This window comes from Manacus candei, unplaced genomic scaffold (assembly GCF_025592945.1).
Source record: "Manacus candei isolate 608988 ecotype Guabito, Panama unplaced genomic scaffold, ASM2559294v1 h1tg000056l, whole genome shotgun sequence".
NCBI classification, from domain to species: domain Eukaryota; kingdom Metazoa; phylum Chordata; class Aves; order Passeriformes; family Pipridae; genus Manacus; species Manacus candei.
Window position 1 is genome coordinate 9,823,253 of NW_026138104.1, and position 17,645 is coordinate 9,840,897.

The 17,645-nt window shown below is 37.9% G+C and overlaps 1 protein-coding gene across 17 annotated transcripts in view; it reads left to right on the forward strand.

Moving 5' to 3' along the window:
• Positions 1–17,645, forward strand: part of SVIL (supervillin) — a 137,932-nt gene that overhangs the window by 88,577 nt on the left and 31,710 nt on the right. For 8 of the 17 annotated variants that reach the window (XM_051802222.1, XM_051802223.1, XM_051802212.1 and 5 more), the window contains 11 exons: positions 209–1,093; positions 1,426–1,590; positions 2,237–2,271; positions 3,340–3,401; positions 3,767–3,906; positions 4,648–4,743; positions 5,995–6,247; positions 7,766–7,789; positions 8,837–9,386; positions 10,811–11,030; positions 16,330–16,459. In XM_051802222.1, the coding sequence (XP_051658182.1) occupies positions 209–1,093; positions 1,426–1,590; positions 2,237–2,271; positions 3,340–3,401; positions 3,767–3,906; positions 4,648–4,743; positions 5,995–6,247; positions 7,766–7,789; positions 8,837–9,386; positions 10,811–11,030; positions 16,330–16,459 (2,560 nt within the window). The remainder of the gene's footprint in view (positions 1–208; positions 1,094–1,425; positions 1,591–2,236; positions 2,272–3,339; positions 3,402–3,766; positions 3,907–4,647; positions 4,744–5,994; positions 6,248–7,765; positions 7,790–8,836; positions 9,387–10,810; positions 11,031–16,329; positions 16,460–17,645) is intronic. The other 9 variants (XM_051802215.1, XM_051802228.1, XM_051802218.1 and 6 more) reach the window with 6 other exon arrangements.

A 17,645-nucleotide genomic window follows, 5' to 3' on the forward strand; every position in this document is an offset into this window, starting at 1 on the left:
GCCTGTGAATCCCTGAAGTGTTTATGAGCAATATTACTGCTAAGATTTGTGGGGAGGAAGGGGTTGCATCATAAGATTGCTTTCTTTTATGTGTTGATTTTTTTTTATTTTAATACAATGTTGCTGTCTGTACCCTCAGTAGGTGTCTGTGTTCCTTTCCAGATTGGGTATTGCTGTTCACAGCTTTAATCCTTTTTCTTTCTTAAAGAGTAAAAGTTAGAGAGAAATTGGTGAAAGAGGAAAGTGCTCGTGGAAGCCCTGAACTTGTCACAGACACAGTATCTCAGAGAAAATCCCATCCAGTTCCAGCCCACTACATGCCTCTTCAGACAGAAACGTCTGCCTTTGATAGGGTCATAAATCAGCCCGTCAGTTCCGTCCGCCAACCAATACATGGCTATATTCAGCCTGCTGGCATTGCTCACACAGCTCAGCTGATGGCAACAGAAGAACCAGAAAACATCCCTGCTGGCAGCCTCCTCCCACCAGACAGTGTTAGCCTCATAACAAAATCGTCAGCAGCCACTGCATCAGAGGATGAAAAGAAAGAAACACCCTGTTATGGAACAAAACCTGATGAAGATTCCTTGGAGGGTGATCAGGCTTCCAAAGGCAGAAGACCAATTTTGCCATCTGAGATTCGCAAGCAAGGGAAGAACCATGAGGGCCTCTTCGGAGGAGGAGAATTAGATACCCCTGTGGGGAGTTCCTCCTTTGCAAGCAAGCCGAAAGTTAACTCAGAAGTTCAGAGAGAGTTGGAGTGCAATAAGAGGCAGGCCCCCGAGGAGCAGTTTAAGCCCCCTGAGAACATAGAAAGGAGCGAAGCTGTTATGTACATACAGAGTGGATCTGTATTGCAGCCTGCCAAGGCAAAGGCTCCTGTTTGGAAAGTGTCAACAACAAAGCACAAGGTCCTGACTCGCTCAATGTCTGACTATACTGTGACTCCTAAGCTAGAAACTTTTAAAAATAAGGACAGCATGGAAGCAAATCCACCAAATGGTGAGATTGGCATGGTTGACACGAAAGTCTCTGTTGCCCAGCTCCGTAATGTCTTTCTGGAGAGTGCTAATGCCAACAAGAAAACGGAACTGTAGGTGACATTTCAGTTGTATTTTCGTGTGAAACTTGCACGTCCTTGGCAAAAATTACACACACTCAACAGCAGTTGTGTTCAGCACTTAAAGCACACAGCTTAGCTCTCACCAGTGTGTATTGGAGGCTGAGACGGTTTGAATCCCGCTTTTGTGCTTCTGCTTGCTGGTGCAAGTTGTGATGTGGGGTAGCTGGAATGTGTACGTCCGTGCATGTTACCGGAGGAGCATGCAGAGTGGTCTCCAGTGAATTGTTGAGATGCTTACATCTATGCTTTACTTCTCTCTCCTGTTTTCTTTCCTATGCGCTCTCTGTCGTGCGATCTGAAAGTGAATCTCGGTCTGAGATGTCAACGGCAGGTAGTACTGTGTCTGCCAATGGTGACCGTGGGCCACGAAAGGCGAGGCGCTATTTTACTCCTGGTGAAAATAGAAAGACTTCTGAGAGGTTTAAAACTCAACCTATAACATCAGCAGAACGAAAGGAGACAGATAGGTAGGCACGTATGTAGCTCTGTGTAGCATTCTAGTGCAGGTAGACATGAACAAGCTTGTGAAAAGATTTGTTCATTTATTAGCACAAACATTTTGCAAGGTTATTGTTTCTCTTTAAAAACAACCCAATATTTGTTATAGCTCCTTATGAAATGAAACCCAAAACACCCCTGACAAAACCAATTTGTTGCAAATTCCTTCCGTGTGAAATGGTGAACAGTGAATCATCATAATGGTGAACAGTGAATCATCATAAAGTACTGTAGCTGTCTGGTTCTGTCTAATAAATGCTTTTGGTTTTATATAAAGAGTTTCCATCTATTCTGCTTTATCATTTACCCTTTTTGTAAACTACCAAAGCAACCTATTTTATGTTAAAAGAGCTGGCAGCAAACCTTAGACTTTTATCTTCTGCAAAATGAACTAGAAATCATTTTCCTTCACTGTATTTAGGTTTGCTTGCAGTTGCTTGCCTTTATGCTTTACTAAAGGATGTTCCCAAGTGGACACTGTTGAAACTTGAAAAACAGATTAATTCTGCCATTCTTAAGACTTTTGAGGTCCTGCTACTTCTGACTGAATTTGAATTTCATTTTTGATGTCTTGTTTCAAGCTAACTTTTTTTCTGTTTGATAATTTTTCACTAGGTCAATTTTCAGTGCAGAAATACCAACTGCTGAAGGTAGGTTACTGTACTGTTTTCTAAGGAAGAAATGGGAGCAAATGTATTTTTTGTTTTAACTGAAGAACTGTTTGATAATGCAAACAAAATACACTTGAAAATAACTATCTTTAATGTGAAGTACCAATTTTCTTTGGACCATGTCTACTACAGACTTGATTTCAAATTCATTTAGGGCCACAAGTCTGTCTATGGATCCCAAATTTCATATGGGAGTCGGAGCAGGAATGGATTGACACTTTTCAACATAGTGGGGGTTGGTTTTTTTCCTAATTTAGACAATAAATAACCTAGTTGTTGGGAAAAAAATTTTAATCATCAGTCAATTTTAATCAGTGGTCTAGGACTAATAGCTAAAAAAAAGCCTTTAGTATAAAGAGGAACTAATGTTGCTAACTTGTTTTCTGGCTCAGGAAGTTGCCAAATGCAGGTTAGTAAATTATAGAATTCGGTCTGCCATCTTGCTTCCCTTTCCCTCTTGTCACCCTTGGCAAGTCTGGCATAAATTAGGTAGGTAATCTCATGAGTAGCTAAATTTAGATTTAATGCCTTATGCTATTTGAAAGCTGATATTCTCTGCAGCTTTGAGATGCTGGCTCTTGGATCCTGGAGGATGCTGATTTCAGCTCCTGAGGATACCAACTGAGCCTCTGAGAAATGGGGACACGAGGTGGTAATCAGAATGGTCAGTTAGTATAAAATAAATGTTCAATACTGTTCACTGACCCTTAAGGCAGTCTTTAAGTATAATTATTTTCTTAGTCCATGTGTTATTGTAGACTGATACAATAAGTTTGATTATTCATAGAAGTTTGTTTGGTTGACTTGAAAGGACGTGAACTGTCCTGAAGACAACTCTTTTGCAAATCATTTCAAGAATTTTCCTCTAATGCAGTACATGTAAAAACAGATAAAGTTTACACAGCTGAGTTCATGATAAGTCTTTTGTTAAATGGGAGGAACAGCCAGCTTATTTGCTGGTTTGCAATCATTTATTAAAAAAAAATGTATTTAATATGAGCTTGATTCACTATGTTCAACATCTTTTTTTTTTCTTCCTTTGTGTAGATGAAGAAAAATTGGATGACCGAGCCAAACTAAGCGTGGCTGCAAAGAGACTGCTTTTTAGAGTAAGTATTGCATTTTCTAAATAAAAGACTGAATTAAACATCTCATATACAAGATGCTGAAGGAACCCAAAGTGCATTAAAATGAAGTATAATGCAGTTAACCACGCCCAAGCTACATAACTTTTTTTTTCTTACTTTATTCCCTGCCTACACAGTAGACCTGTTGCTCTAAAGCCTTCTTGTCATTTAGAGAGAGGTGTGTAGTTAGTCTTAATTCCGTGATGCATACTGTGCAATTGCATCCTGCTTTTAATTCAGAGATGGGCACTTGGGAACTTTACTGCTCTGCATGCAAGAAAGCTGAAAAGAAAGTACTGTTTTAGAACTTTTCATCCATGGCTTAAATGTAACATATATCCTCTTAGGAAATGGAAAAATCATTTGAAATGAAAAATATTCCTAAACCACCTACGAGAAGTTCAGCGGTAGAGAGAAGGCTGCGGCGTTTGCAGGACAGATCTCACACACAACCAATCACCAGTGAGGAGGTGGTCATTGCAGCTACGTAAGTGTGTTGGCTCTAACTCTGGCTCCTGCTTTCAAATCTGGGAATAAGTTCCATGTCTGTGGTGCTTATAACTTTGTAGCAAGGAAAACATTTATTGTTAAGGGCCTTGACAACCACAGGGGAAACTATATTGAAATTCCTTTTTAAATGTAGAGGGACTAGTAAAGCATAACTTATATGAACTGTAATTTGGCAGAAAGTTTAAGAACCTGTGGATTAGGTAAACGAGATTAATCATAGCATTGTTTCATAACTCAAATGAAAAAGATACTTTGCACTGAGGGAAATCTGCTCAATTTCTTATGGAATGTATATGTATTGGGGAAAACCTTTCACATTCTGAAATCTCAAATGTACTTTTTGGAAATGCATTTCTTCCACTCCCGTCATATATCATGACGTTTTCCTGAATAAGAGAAAATCATTTTTGGGGAAAATTAAACAAAGGTGAATGGATGTTCACCTAATGGTCTACTAAAAGGTAGCTTACATTATGGGTAATGAATAAGTTCAAGAGACAGCATGTTTGCTCTTCTAGGTTTTTGGTTCTTTCAAAGTATTTGAAACTATTTTGAAAATGTCGCAGCAGATAGTTAATTAAAAATCACTGCTGTTTGGTTTTTTTCTGTTTTGTTTTGTTTTGGTCTTTTCTGTAGTTAACACTTTATGTATTGCTTTTCTTAATGCTTTTTTCTTCTCTCTCCCTGTGAATTTTCCCTCCTTGGCAATTCTTTAAAGTGAAACTACCCCTGCTTCACGTTCTGTGAATACCCACACAGTAGTGACAAGAGTACCTAGTCCCACTGTAGTTAAGAGCACTGTACAACCTACCAGGTACTGGGGGGGTAAACATGCATGTTACATGGAGCACAAGATTCTTCAATAGCAGATGCATCTTTAAGTCTTGAATGCCTTTTCAATGTGTCAAGTCAATACTCATTTCAAGAATATTTAAAACATTGGTCATTTATATTTGCATGATAAAGCAATGCAGCTTTTTTTTGGTCAAGCATCTGTTTTTAGGACCCTTCTAACCACACTTACCCACTCTAGAAGCATATTCGTCTTTGTGAAAGAAATTAATTTGCATGTGAGCAAACCCAGCAGAACTCTCTATGCTCTTGTAATTTTTTTTTTTATGGTAATGTCATCCTCAGATGAAAATAACAAAGCTGAGTGCTTGATTTCACAAGGAGTACATGTCCTTTGTCTGTCTCTACATATATATTTTTTTAACTTGCAAAATTAAAGGAAATATAAGAAATTGCACCACCTATAGGTAAAGTTGCAGAATACTGTTGCCTTTCTTAATGAGAGAATTTTAGCAGAGAGTATGACAGGAAAAAAAGTTAGAGAATACTGCTAATTCCATAAATGTGGCCGAAGATGAACAATAAAATATTTTATTGTAAAGGTGAATAAAATACATTATTGTAGAGACAAATGCAATTACAGCTTTTATGAATGAACTTGTCTGCCTTCAGCATTGGTCAAACAATCTACAAAGTCAAACTATGTTCCAAAACTATTTTTTGTTGTTGAGTTACCCCTGATAACTCAAAACAAAAGACAGTCTGAATTCTGTTCCACTTCAAATTATAAGAGGCATTGCAATTTATGCTAACCTAAAAGCAGCACTAACTTGGAGTTTAAGTCTGTCCTTTAAATGTTTTGATCATATATGGTCCACAAGTTACTTTCAATAAAATTGAACTTTACATAAATTGCACTGTAGGACCTGTGTTTGTTCTACAGCAGGCATCTTAAATGTCTCTCCATAGCTCCATATTCTGTATAAAGAGATTGTCTGAAAAATCTCTCTTCAGTCTTGAAGTTCCCCCTTTAAAAAAAAATGTTGTGTCCTAATCAAATGAATTTGTGAATGAAAATTTAACTTTTTTTTTAAATCTCCAGCTGTTGAATTAGAATTCATCATGCCAATGTTGAACCACTGCATACCCACTTAGGCTGCTATATTACATTGGCTATTGTGCTTCACGTGCAGTTCTTCTGCTTCTATCAGGTTGAGATTTTAAAACTGCATAGCGGCTTCTTCAAAACTAATTTCTAGTTCTGTTTCTTCAGCTTGCAGGCATCAGCACAACAAAAAATTTTAGCTAAAGAGGAGATAAGAGCAGCCAAAGAGGCAATGGGGCAAGATCAGTCTGATGAACCAGATTCTTCCACCTTAAGTTTGGCAGAAAAGATGGCTTTGTTTAATAAACTGTCTCAACCAGTATCCAGGGCCATCTCCACAAGGAATCGAGGAGATCTGAGGCACAGGAGAATGAATGCTCGTTACCAGACTCAGCCAGTCACTCTTGGAGAAGTTGAGCAGGTAGGTGACCTCTTAGCTCTTTTGCATTTGTTTTTTATTTTGTTTTGGGTTTGTTTGTTTGTTGGTTGGTTTTTTTGTTTTGTTTTGTTTTTTGAGAAAACAGCTTCAGTGTGAGATGCTGTAACAGCTGGCCTTTCCTTTGCTTTGAGCTACACACTGAAGAAAGAGCTTGTCAGGAAGCAGACTTCTGACATTGAGGAACAACATCCCCAAAGTGTTTAACTTTGTTGGAGTGGTTTTCTTCTTTTTTAAAGTAATTCAAGTGTATATCATCTTTCTGTTTGGTGCATGCTGTACCTTTCACAGTGTGTGTCTTTTCTGGTAGATATTACTTGTCTTCTAAAAGTAAATTCCTGATCAAAGGGGTAAAAACTGTGACACACATCATTGTGTATTTTCAGCGAATTTTGGAGCTTTGTAATGTGCAGCTTTCAGGCCTATTCCTGAAAGCACTATATATTTCTGTTATTAGTCAGGACATATTCTGTCATTTTCCTCTGGGAGGGGGCCCTGATTATTATCCTAATTTTTTTCTCTAAAAGCTGAATACTTTTGAAATTCAAAAAGTCACGGTCAAAAAGAAATTTTTTAATGTGTGCAATGGAATTGGGCTTCCTGTTCTGGAATCCTTCATATAATTGGAACTGCAAAGGAATGCCTTTTTAGTGAAGCCTGAGCATAAGGTGGCCCAGCAGTGGTCTTTCAGAGCTGATGACAATAGCAGAAACATCAGTCTCTTAGCATTACAGCTTCAAAAGAAATCACTTTAACAGTAAAGCACAACTCCTATGCATGTCGTATTTCTAGGGATTTGGATCAATCCGAGTTCTCTTTCTATATGCTTCATCCATGATTATATGTTTTCCATATTATAATAATAGAATAGTGGGAAGGGAGGATTCCTCTAAACTGATTGGTGCAAATCTGTACAGATACATAATTGTACTTTACACCTATTTTGCTCACACTTAAAGTAGTAATAAGTGTTTTGACAGATTTATTTTAGCAAGATTTCCAGACCATATATAGTCCTTTTTCCATCCACTTTCTATGTGCCAATCACTGTCACAGCCTGGCCTCTTTAATGACTGTGTCACTAACTTCTTTGGGGCCCAGGAAGGTGATCAACAGAAAAGGGCTGAAGCAGATGGGAAAGAAGTGACAGTCACATTACTTTGTCAGACTTTCAAAGAAAAAAACTTGCTCTGTAAGCAAGGAAACTCAGAGGAAGCATGTTTTGTCATCTCTTTCTGAACCTAGCAAAAGAAACCAGAGTTGACTCTGGAACAAGTTCAATGAGAGTGTATTTTCAAAAAGACTTCCTATAGTGAACTGTTCATTTGGAGTGTTGGGATGTTTTGAGATGCAGGTATGGTTTTTCTAGGAAGAAACAAAAGAGAGCTATCAAAATAGGTTACTAGAGGTTACTTTCCCAAAATGCATAATTAAAAATGTAGATATCTTGTAATTAAAGCTGAAGTACTTTTCTGATCTCCTCTAAATTTCTAATTCTGATAGATGCAATGGAAAAAAAATAAACTGGTAACTATTTTCTTAATCTTTCTTTGGACTCTTTGACCTAACATAGTTGTCTTTGCTCTGCTTTCCAATTTGCTTAATTAATGATTGTGTTGTCCACGCTTTATGGAATCTGCATGCACATTTTACACTCTGAGCTGATTTCCTCCTGCTGGTGTGATCTTGTCTATAACTTTTGCATGCTGTTCACTAGCTTTGCAGTTTAAGAAAACAATAAAAAAAATAAATCTCCTGATGTGTATGAGGCATGTTTGTTACTCTCTTTCGTAGTTTTTGTATCCTTTGAAGAAGACAAAGCTAAGCTCTGCATTTCAGAAAAAAAATCCATCTTAACTGTATCTAGGAAAACTTTATAAAATTATTGTGCTAAAGAGTAGAAAAGATTATTTTTCCACTGTGGAGACTGGCAAAGCAAATTTGGAGGCATTTTTAATATACTTCTTAGGTTCAAATACTTTGCTCATGACAGCCAATATTTATACTTGAAAAAGTCCTTCTTGAGGATGATTTTATGTGGCTGAAGCATCAGGAATGTCTGCCCTGTGTGGGACAGCACGGAGCAGTCTGTCTCTGGCGCTGAGCAGGCTCTAGAGCTGGAAGATGCAGAACTGTGTAAGAGCAGAGCTGTGCCAAAGCTAATTAGTCCTGCTGAGATGCTGAGTTGATTAGCCTGGGCACATGGCATGTCATCCAGCATCTGGAACCTGAACTAATTTTTCTCCCCAGTCCCGTGCCAGTGTGAGCCTTTCCATGGAGCGCTGACACAACGTTATGTTGCATGCTACACATACACCCCTTATTACTAAAGATGTTGCTGTTCACATGCAGTCATTTTTGACTTGGGGGGAATTATCCATCTGCAGCCAAATTATAGGGGCATTGCTGTTTTCCTTATCTGTTTCTAGTCTATCTTGATAGAGCACTATATTTATATGGAATAATACCTCTGAAGAACTGACATGATTAGACTGGTTTTTTTTTGGAATTGATAATTTCAAAGCTTTTAAGTCCTATTTGTGTTCTTTGGTTGTTTTTTTTTTTTCCTCATAGGTACAAAATGAAAGTGGAAAAATCACTCCCCTGTCAACTGCAGTTGCAACATCAGTTTCAACGATGGCATCTGCCCTCGCTCCATTGTTTGCTGGAGACCTGCACATGAAGCCAGCTAGTGATAGAGCTGATTTGAGGTTCCACTCTTCAGCAGAAAACTTGGACTCATCAGGAAAACGCACACAGAAGTCAGAACAGTGGCAGCCCTCAGTGGAAGCACTAGAAAGCAGAAGAGCATCAAAGAAACATGAAGAAGAGAGGAAGAGGTTTCTAGCACATGAAGCTAATGAAATTACAAAATACAGTTCCTTTGAGGAAGAAACCACACATCCTGTTCCTGAAAAAACAGGAGACCGCCATAAAGAGACAACATACAGCTTCCTGAGGAAGGGCAGCTTGGAACTGTTTAGTTCACAAGGACTTTTTCAGCCTCTTGAACAGAAGGAAATTAATACTGGCATGCAAGGTAAATGGGAAGTCAAAGAAGGCCAGTCCTTTGAAGAAAAGATGGATTTTGAAAGTGTTATGAAAAGCAAGACTTGGCAAAGAGGTGCAGTATATACTTGCTGTTGGTGTAGTCTCATTCAGCAAATGGTGTTTCAAGCTTTATCAATGCTGGTTATGTTTTCTTTTTTTAACACTGCTTAAAAGCAGAGAAATACCTGTGAAGTCTTAAATTTTGCAAATACAGTTTTTTATTTTTTTATTCTTTCACTTCTTCAGTCTTTAAAGATGGCTCAATTTTATTCAGATTTTCTTACTTTGAAAGAAGTGGTATTATATGCTGAAGCTAAGATTTATCCTTTCTTTTGCCCTTGCCCCTGCACTTCAAAATGCTGAACAAACTAAACTTGCTGCTCTAGATCAAGCGCTTGCCCTTAATTTTTGCCTTATTGTGCATATATAGTTATGAATTCACTACATATATGCATACATAGCTAGTAGCAGATAATTTTCAGAGAATTAATTTTGCAAAATTAATATTCTTTTCCTTTTATTGTGGTGACAAATACAAACCAAGAAATTCTATATGCATAGCATAATTTAAACTTAAAAAGTAAGCTTGCCCATCTTTAAATAAAGGATTTCAGAAATAATCGGTGGATTTGATCATTGCTCGAAGTCTTCTATTCTGTTGAATTTAGAAGGATGTTGTATTGGGTTTGTGGTTTATTATGATGGGTGACAGGACCACAGTACCCTGTAGCACTGAAAGCATTTTTGTCTTTGTTTTGTGAAGTTAATTTATTTTAAATTTAATGGTCCTCACACAGGCATGGAGTGGATGGTATAGTTCTGCCTGTATTCCTCAAAAGCAGTATCCATTCTATCCAGTTAGCTTTTGATGACTGCAGGGGAGATGGAGACTGGGATAAAACAGGAGTAGTCATGTATCAGAGAGATGCTGTGCTTATAAAATTTCAAGAAGAAAAATGAAGATTGCTTATATTTCTTTAAGGATAACTGTAATGGTGCATTTATCTTTCATTAAGATGTTTTTTCCTGTGGTTTAATTGCTACTTGAAGAAACAAACCCAAAAAACCCCCCAACACCCTCCCAGAAAATAATGCCTCTATTTATTGAATGTCCTCCTAGTAGGCTACTTATTATGCATTAAACTGCTTTACCAATAAGTTAATTTCTTGTTTAAATTCTGTCTGCTTCTCTTCCCTTGCTCTTTGTTCCCTCTCACTTTTATTTCTCCATTTGTTTTCCTGCTGGTGTGATAATGGGAGCAGCAGTTTGTACCTCATCCATATGAAGTTCAGAACTGTGTGTTGAACATGATATTCTGTGGCTTCATGTGAACATTAGTCAGAAACAGCCAGTCTCTGCAGCAAATAATACTTCACGATTAATCTTTTTAATTTAGCTCAGCCAGAATTTTTTCTCTGTTAATAGAGTATGTGATAATGTGAAGTATCTGAGTATAGAACTAAGTCTAATGCAGCACTTCTCTTTTGAATGGGCAGACCCCGCTGAGCCTGCTTCTGAACTCACCAGCACATCAGCAATGAGGACGGTTTCACAAACTGCAGCTGCGGCATCCTGTAGACTGCAGGAACTCTCTGAGCAATTGGAAGGCAAATTTTATAAGAATTCCTGTGAGATGTTTTCCATTGGAGAGAGCAAAGCACAAACAACTGAGGATGTCCTTGATAATTCCAGCAAAACTATGTCAATTAAGGAAAGGTACTTAAATTCCATTTTTTTTTTAATGATCTCTGTAAATACAGTTATTAGACTGATGATGGTATAAAAAGAAGCTTTAAAACTGTTTCTGAAAAACCTAAGTAGTGATTATTAGGCTTTATTATTACTAACAGCAGAAACATGCAGCTAATCTGCCTGACATCCTTATAAAGCAGATGATGGTGAATGAGAATTACCATTTAAGAGAACATAAAAACCTGATTTTGAAAGAGCTACCTGAATAACCAATAACTATTTCAGAAAATTAAAGTTGTAAAAAATACATTTATACTCATACACTTAATTTACTTCCCCAGGTTCTGCTTTCAGTTACAACACCTATAATGTGTTTGTGGTTTTTTAAATAACCATTTCTTTTTGGTCTATGTGGGTCTCCTAACTAAGCTGAGTACAGGGAGTTAGGGACAGACTCTCTGATATTGCCCCCTCTTCTTCAGAAATACATGGTTGCCATTTTGACTTCCAAGAACTTACTGTAGGGATTTTTAAAAGGATAGTAATTTAGACAGGTTTGTAGGAATATTAGAAATACTTTTTCCAACCCCAGATCATTCTGATCTGAAACAAAATGTTAAATGTCCTGTGCTTGTGCAGACAGTAGGAGTTCAGGGCTGGACCTTAAATAGCTGCTGTAGTACTTCTAAAAGTTTTTCTGATTTAGTTAAAACTTTGAGAATATAAATTCAATCCCAAATTTGTAGCAGTCCAGTGAGTAAAATTATGACTGTTTGCTTCAGGTTGACAGATAGGCCTATTTGTACTTCAGTTTTTCTGCAGTGAAAGCAGAACCAATAAATAAAAATAGCTGCTTGATTAAACTTTCAGTCTGTAAAAATATTCCCTCACTTGGTGAGGTGGGTATGATATTAGGAACTCAACCATTTTTTTAAATTTTACACATGATTCCAAAGTACACTTCTTAAATTCATATATTTCCAGGAGGTGAGTCATCCACATTTAAAAAGCATCCCCACTCCCTGTTTTCCCCTTTACACAAAGGTGGTGCAGGGGCAGCTACAGCAGCTGTGTAGTCTTAGCGCCCTTCTGAAGGATGTACTTACCTTTTTCAGTTTACTGTTGTTTTGTTTAAAGCAACTTTCACCCCTCTTCCCATACTCCTAATGTAAACATGTCAATTGTCTGGGCAGACAAGGTTCAAGATCCATAACTTCTGGTTTATAGGTTGTAAATGATCTCCCTTCCCTGATCCTGGTGTGGAAAAAGAGGTTGGAGGAAGATCCAAGTATTAGTAGCTGCTTTCGTCCTAGCTTTAATGCCTCAGCTGAGTTGATCTCTTGAGGAACGAAAGTAGAAGGCTGTCAGTCACACTCACAACCAGGAATTGCTTTTGTTAGGACTACGAGACTGTCTAGTCAGTCCCAGAGCTGACAGAAGAAAATACCTGCTATCTTGTCAGGAATTTGTATATCGTGATTCCACAATACCTGTAAATGACTGAGATGGTATCAAAATGTTTTAGACTTCCAAAATGCCACAGTAGTCTGCTTCTTGTCCCAGAATTTAAAAACTACAACCCGTCATTTTCTTTTTCTTGGCTGTAGGTGATGCCAAGTATTCATAAACATCAAAGAACATTTTTGCTAAGGATAAACTTTTTTTTTTTCCCCCTTTTACATTTACTAACTTCATCTTCCCATCCAGTGGATTTTTCTGGCTGTGTCAGACATTCTTTCACCTTTTGGAAGAACAACTTTTCCACACATGTAATGGTATTTGGGCAGGATGCATGAATGCTGGTCTGGATGAAAGTGATTTCTCAAAGACTTGCTTCACTGAACTAATATTATCCTTGTGGAGTGAGTGCATGCCTGGCATTTTCAGAATTATGTATATTATATGGAAGAATGAAAATCATGATTTTTCAAGGAAGAAAGATGCCTCTCTTCTCCTGTCTTTGTGCATTTATGGAGACCAAAGTTGCTAGAAGGCCCATCCTATCAGCTCCGCTTTAGAAGTCAACTGCATGCCATAATCACCATTTAAAAAAGTTACAGATAACTAATTTCTGGTGGTCCTCTTACCATCATTCACACCTTCTGAGAAGGAATCTTAACTTAATTTTCAACCTTTTTTGATGTATGGATGCCAGAGCAATACTTTCTTATGAAGTTTGGTCCTCACTATATTGAATTTATGCACTCTTTTAACAGTCAACTTCCTTTTTGTAGTTATGTATCTCACATTGCCCTCCAGGATTTATGATTTATCTGAAAAGTGTTAGTCAAGTGCAGCCAACAGAGTACATGTGAAAGACAAGCCTATGTCCAGTTTGCTCTATCTCAAGGGTAACACTAGCAGCTAAGATACTAAAATATTGTCACAGAAGAAAGATGTGTCATTTTGGACATTTTTTGCCAAGACTTTTACCAAGGCCTTTCATGCAACACTCTTTTTTAAGGCAAAACCATTGTTCAAATCTTGTTTCGGTTTCCCTTCAGTATTAATCCAATGTTTTGCCTTCAGCTCTGGAAGCTTTTGCTTTGAAGCCATCCTGGCACCTCTGGGAAGATGATCATTCAATCTTGATGTCACATATTCTATCTCAATAGCAGGTGAAAGAAGGATACAGAGCAAGCTGTCAAAGATGGGCAGACATACAAAAGCTTTTTTCTTCAAGAGAAGAGTAAAACTTTTTTTTCGGAATGGAAAAGGAACTTTTGAAGGCAAAAGCAGTATAACTGAACAGTTAAAATAATGAATACATGATTATTCATTATTTATTGAAAGTGGAAAACTAGAGGTATGCAATGAAACTAGTAAGAAGCAGGTCTTAAACAAATCTAAGCATTATACCTAATAATTGACTTATTTTTGAATACTTTCCAAAGAATCAACTTTTGTCTACTTTGAGTTAAGCTACTGAGCTGGTGGACTTGCTTGTATGAACCAATTCAGTAGTTCTTGCATCTTTATTCATACGAAAGGGCACCCTCCACCCAATTGTTGCTGAGTCAGGGCAGTCTGACTTTATTGCCACTTCCATTGTTTGAAAGAAGTGCATGGCTTTTGGTTTTGCACAGCAGTGAAGTTTTCATTGGCATAGAGAGCATACACATTTCTTTAAGTGGTGATTTCATTGCTCAAAACAGACAAATGTGTGTTCTCACTTGTAGGGTGAGTTGTTTTATTACACATACCATTGGAGAGTGGAGGGCTGGTATGAATCCATCCTCATGACGGAGAAGAAAACAAAGTCTCCAGAGACACAAGTATTCTTAGAATTATAGATTTTTCTCTCCCTGATCAACCAGGCTATTTGGGTCAAAGGTCAGATACCCTGCAGTAAAGCCAGCTTAGAAAAAAAAAAAGACTTTTTTTCCCCTGCCTGCTAAAGACATTTTTAAAAACAAACCCATCTTAGGCCAAAGCTGACCAATATACCTTCCAGTTTCAATTATCACAGATCGTATCTAAGCAAAACTGACATGAGAGAACATAGCTACTGAAGATAATTCATTGCATGGTGGCAATTCAGTCCCATCTCGGTCTCCTCCACAGTTTCACACATGCATGGATGCACTCCAGAAGATTAGTTCTGGGCAGTGAATTCTTGTATCCCTTCTGGAAACAATGGCCATGACCTCAACTCCTTATTGTGAGTCCTTCTCACCCCTACTCATCCCATGCTGTGAGGTATGAAGCAATCAGGCAATGTGAAGCCTGCCAGCACTGCCTGCCTGGGCAGGAAGAGAGGAAATAACTGCTTTCTTGAATACTAACATTTTTACTGCCATTGTATTCTGTGGATTACTGTTCTCTGCATTCTTAGTTTTTCTCAAATGCCCGCCTTAGGCCAAATTGATCATCCTCGATAGGTCAGTAGCATAGTTGCACCCCCTGGATTTTTGCAGGAAGCAGCTGCCTGAAACTTGGTTTCTGGCTAAACATATTCAGCTCTTTCCTCCTCCTCAGAGTTTCAAGACAAGACTTACTGTGAGGGTAACAGTAATCACATCTCTAAAAAAGGATTTCCATATCTTGTGGTCAGAATAGGTTTAACTGCTGAACCTGTTCAAATATTAATAGTGTTAAGGGTTTTGTATTATACTTACTGAAATACTTACTTAATGAAATTTTAAAAAGGTATGTAGTAAGACTTAATTCAACTAAAATAAAAATTATTTAGGGGACCGATACAACTGTTTGCACAAGTGCTGCAGATACATGTGTTATGGATACTCAGAATGATTTCTAGAATATAGAAAATTCATACAGATGTTAATTTCTGAGGAAGGTAAGCTGAAGACCATGCCTGAGTAGACCTCGTATTCCTGACTGTCTTACCCTACCCTACTAATCACCTCAAGGTTTGTATGGACAAATAGATTCTAATTCTAGCAAGATAAATCTACATGTTGTCCCCACCAGAGCCAGTCAGTGTCTTTTTGAGCTATGTTCAGAATTTTGCTCAAGATTAGGAAAGAGCACTTGGAAAAGATCCTACTTACTGAGATTAATGGTAATCCACATTATAAATATGAGGCATCCTTTAAATGAGTTGAATCTTGCTAATAGATTTCACAGCTGTAGTGTAGTTAGCACCAAGTTATTAGAGCACTGGTGCTGCTGATCTGTGTCACAGCAACGCCTGAACTAAGCAAGGAGATACTAAGTGATCCAGGGGAGTCTGATAGTAACCTCAGTCCCTGGAGTTGTAGTGAAGGTAGTAACTGTAGAGTTGTCCTTTGATGTGCCTGTTGAGACCTAATTGGTGTGTGCCTGCTGAACAGACCTCTTTCTTCTTGCGTTTTGAAGAAAATAATTTTTAATTTTTTTTATTATGAGTACAAAGAAGACTAAAGGTAGGATGCGTATTTGTAACTTTGTCATCCACAGGATAAGTATCCATAGCCAAGCTAGTCCGTCTCTGTGCCTTATCAACAGAAGGGAGGGGAAAAAAAGCAGTTACTAATCTAACCTATTTATATGTCTACTTTAGGGCGATCTGCGTTGTACCTTGGTCTCCTTGACTGTATTGGCAATTTCCGCTGATTATACAAATTAACTGGGGTGCCTATGTCAAATCTAGATGTCTGTGTTTTGACAGATGATTCCCGTTCAACATGTACAATAAAGGCTTTGTGTTCGTTTGTGAGCCTTGTATATGTGTATGAAATGTAAATAACTATAGTTAATGTTAGAAAACCTAATTTCAAATTATCTTGAATGCAGCATTAATGCAACAGTAAGATTATCTTTTGAGGATAATGGGAAGTACAGTGTTTAAAGCTACCTGTTGGCATGGTTTTCCTTCTAGGTTGGCATTGCTGAAGAAGAGTGGTGAAGAAGATTGGAAGAGCAGGCTCAGCAAAAAGCAGGAGTATGCAAAAGTCCCTGCTGCTGATCGTAGTATGCAGATGCAAGAAGTTGAGCAGCTGTTGAAGAAGGTAACTGTCCTTGTTTGGAAAAAACATCTTGCTTGAAATGCTTTTGCTTTTTGAAGACGCATCCAACTAGACAGGCATGCCTAATATTAGCTACTAGCTCCCGTTATTCCTCTTATTGTCGGGCTTGTTTAGAAAACAATTCTCCCAAAATAAGAGATCATTAAATTAGAATAGCTTCACTGTCTTGGGACATATAATATTGGTTACAATGTCTTCACATCAGGAGATTATGAACTAGTAAATGGGTCTGTAAGGCTTCTGGAACATGTATAATGATTTAAGCCCTTTCCCCTTACCCTCCACCCACACCCCTCCCACAATGAAATTGCCTTAAGACTTCATTCAGGTGTTTTCTTATTTATGGGTGGGCTTGTAAAAATTTCACATTCCTAAAGCTGTGTCATCTCTATGCAAACACTGGGGTTTTGACCAGTAATTTTGGATCCTAGAACCACTGAGGAAATGCAGGTACCAGAGCCATTTGGCTTTTGGTTATCTTGCATGATCTTTTCAGGTTTTGGATAGCCAAAACTGTCAGGACAGGGATTTTCTGTCTTATCGGTGTTAATGAATAGAGAGAGAGATGGATAGAAAGATGTAGAGAGGAAAGGGAGGTCCACATTGTTAGCACACTCTGGTTATGTCTATACATGAGTAAGTTATGTTGGCCAGCAGAATTGGATCTGTAAATCAGAATGATTACTACTGAGGACCTGCTATCTATGCTATACTTGCTTCTTTTGGTTAGCCTGAAGCAAAACTTCAGACTAAATTTAGTCTGGTCCTGTGACCTGACTGCCTTTACCAGCATTAGTGTTACATGGGAATCTGGGAGGGCACTTTGGGGCTTAGTTTCACGCAAAAGTCTGTGCATTCTGCAGTGTGAACCAAAGCACAGAAAGTGAGCATGACTGGGAGATTTGCTTCAAAATGGACTGACTGCTGCCTCAAAATATGGGGCCAATGTGGACTTGTTTCCCTTCTGAGTCTAGTATTTTGAAAATGACAATGTCAGATAAAATAGGCCGTTTCCAACGCCTTTACTATTTGAAGGAGTATTTCCCAGATGACAGTGAAAATAAAATTTGTGTTACAAATTTTACTAATGGTGACAGTAATCTTTGGATCCAATTATTTGTGAAAGTCCTGCTTCTATTAAATAGTATAGACAAACAGTAACAAAAAG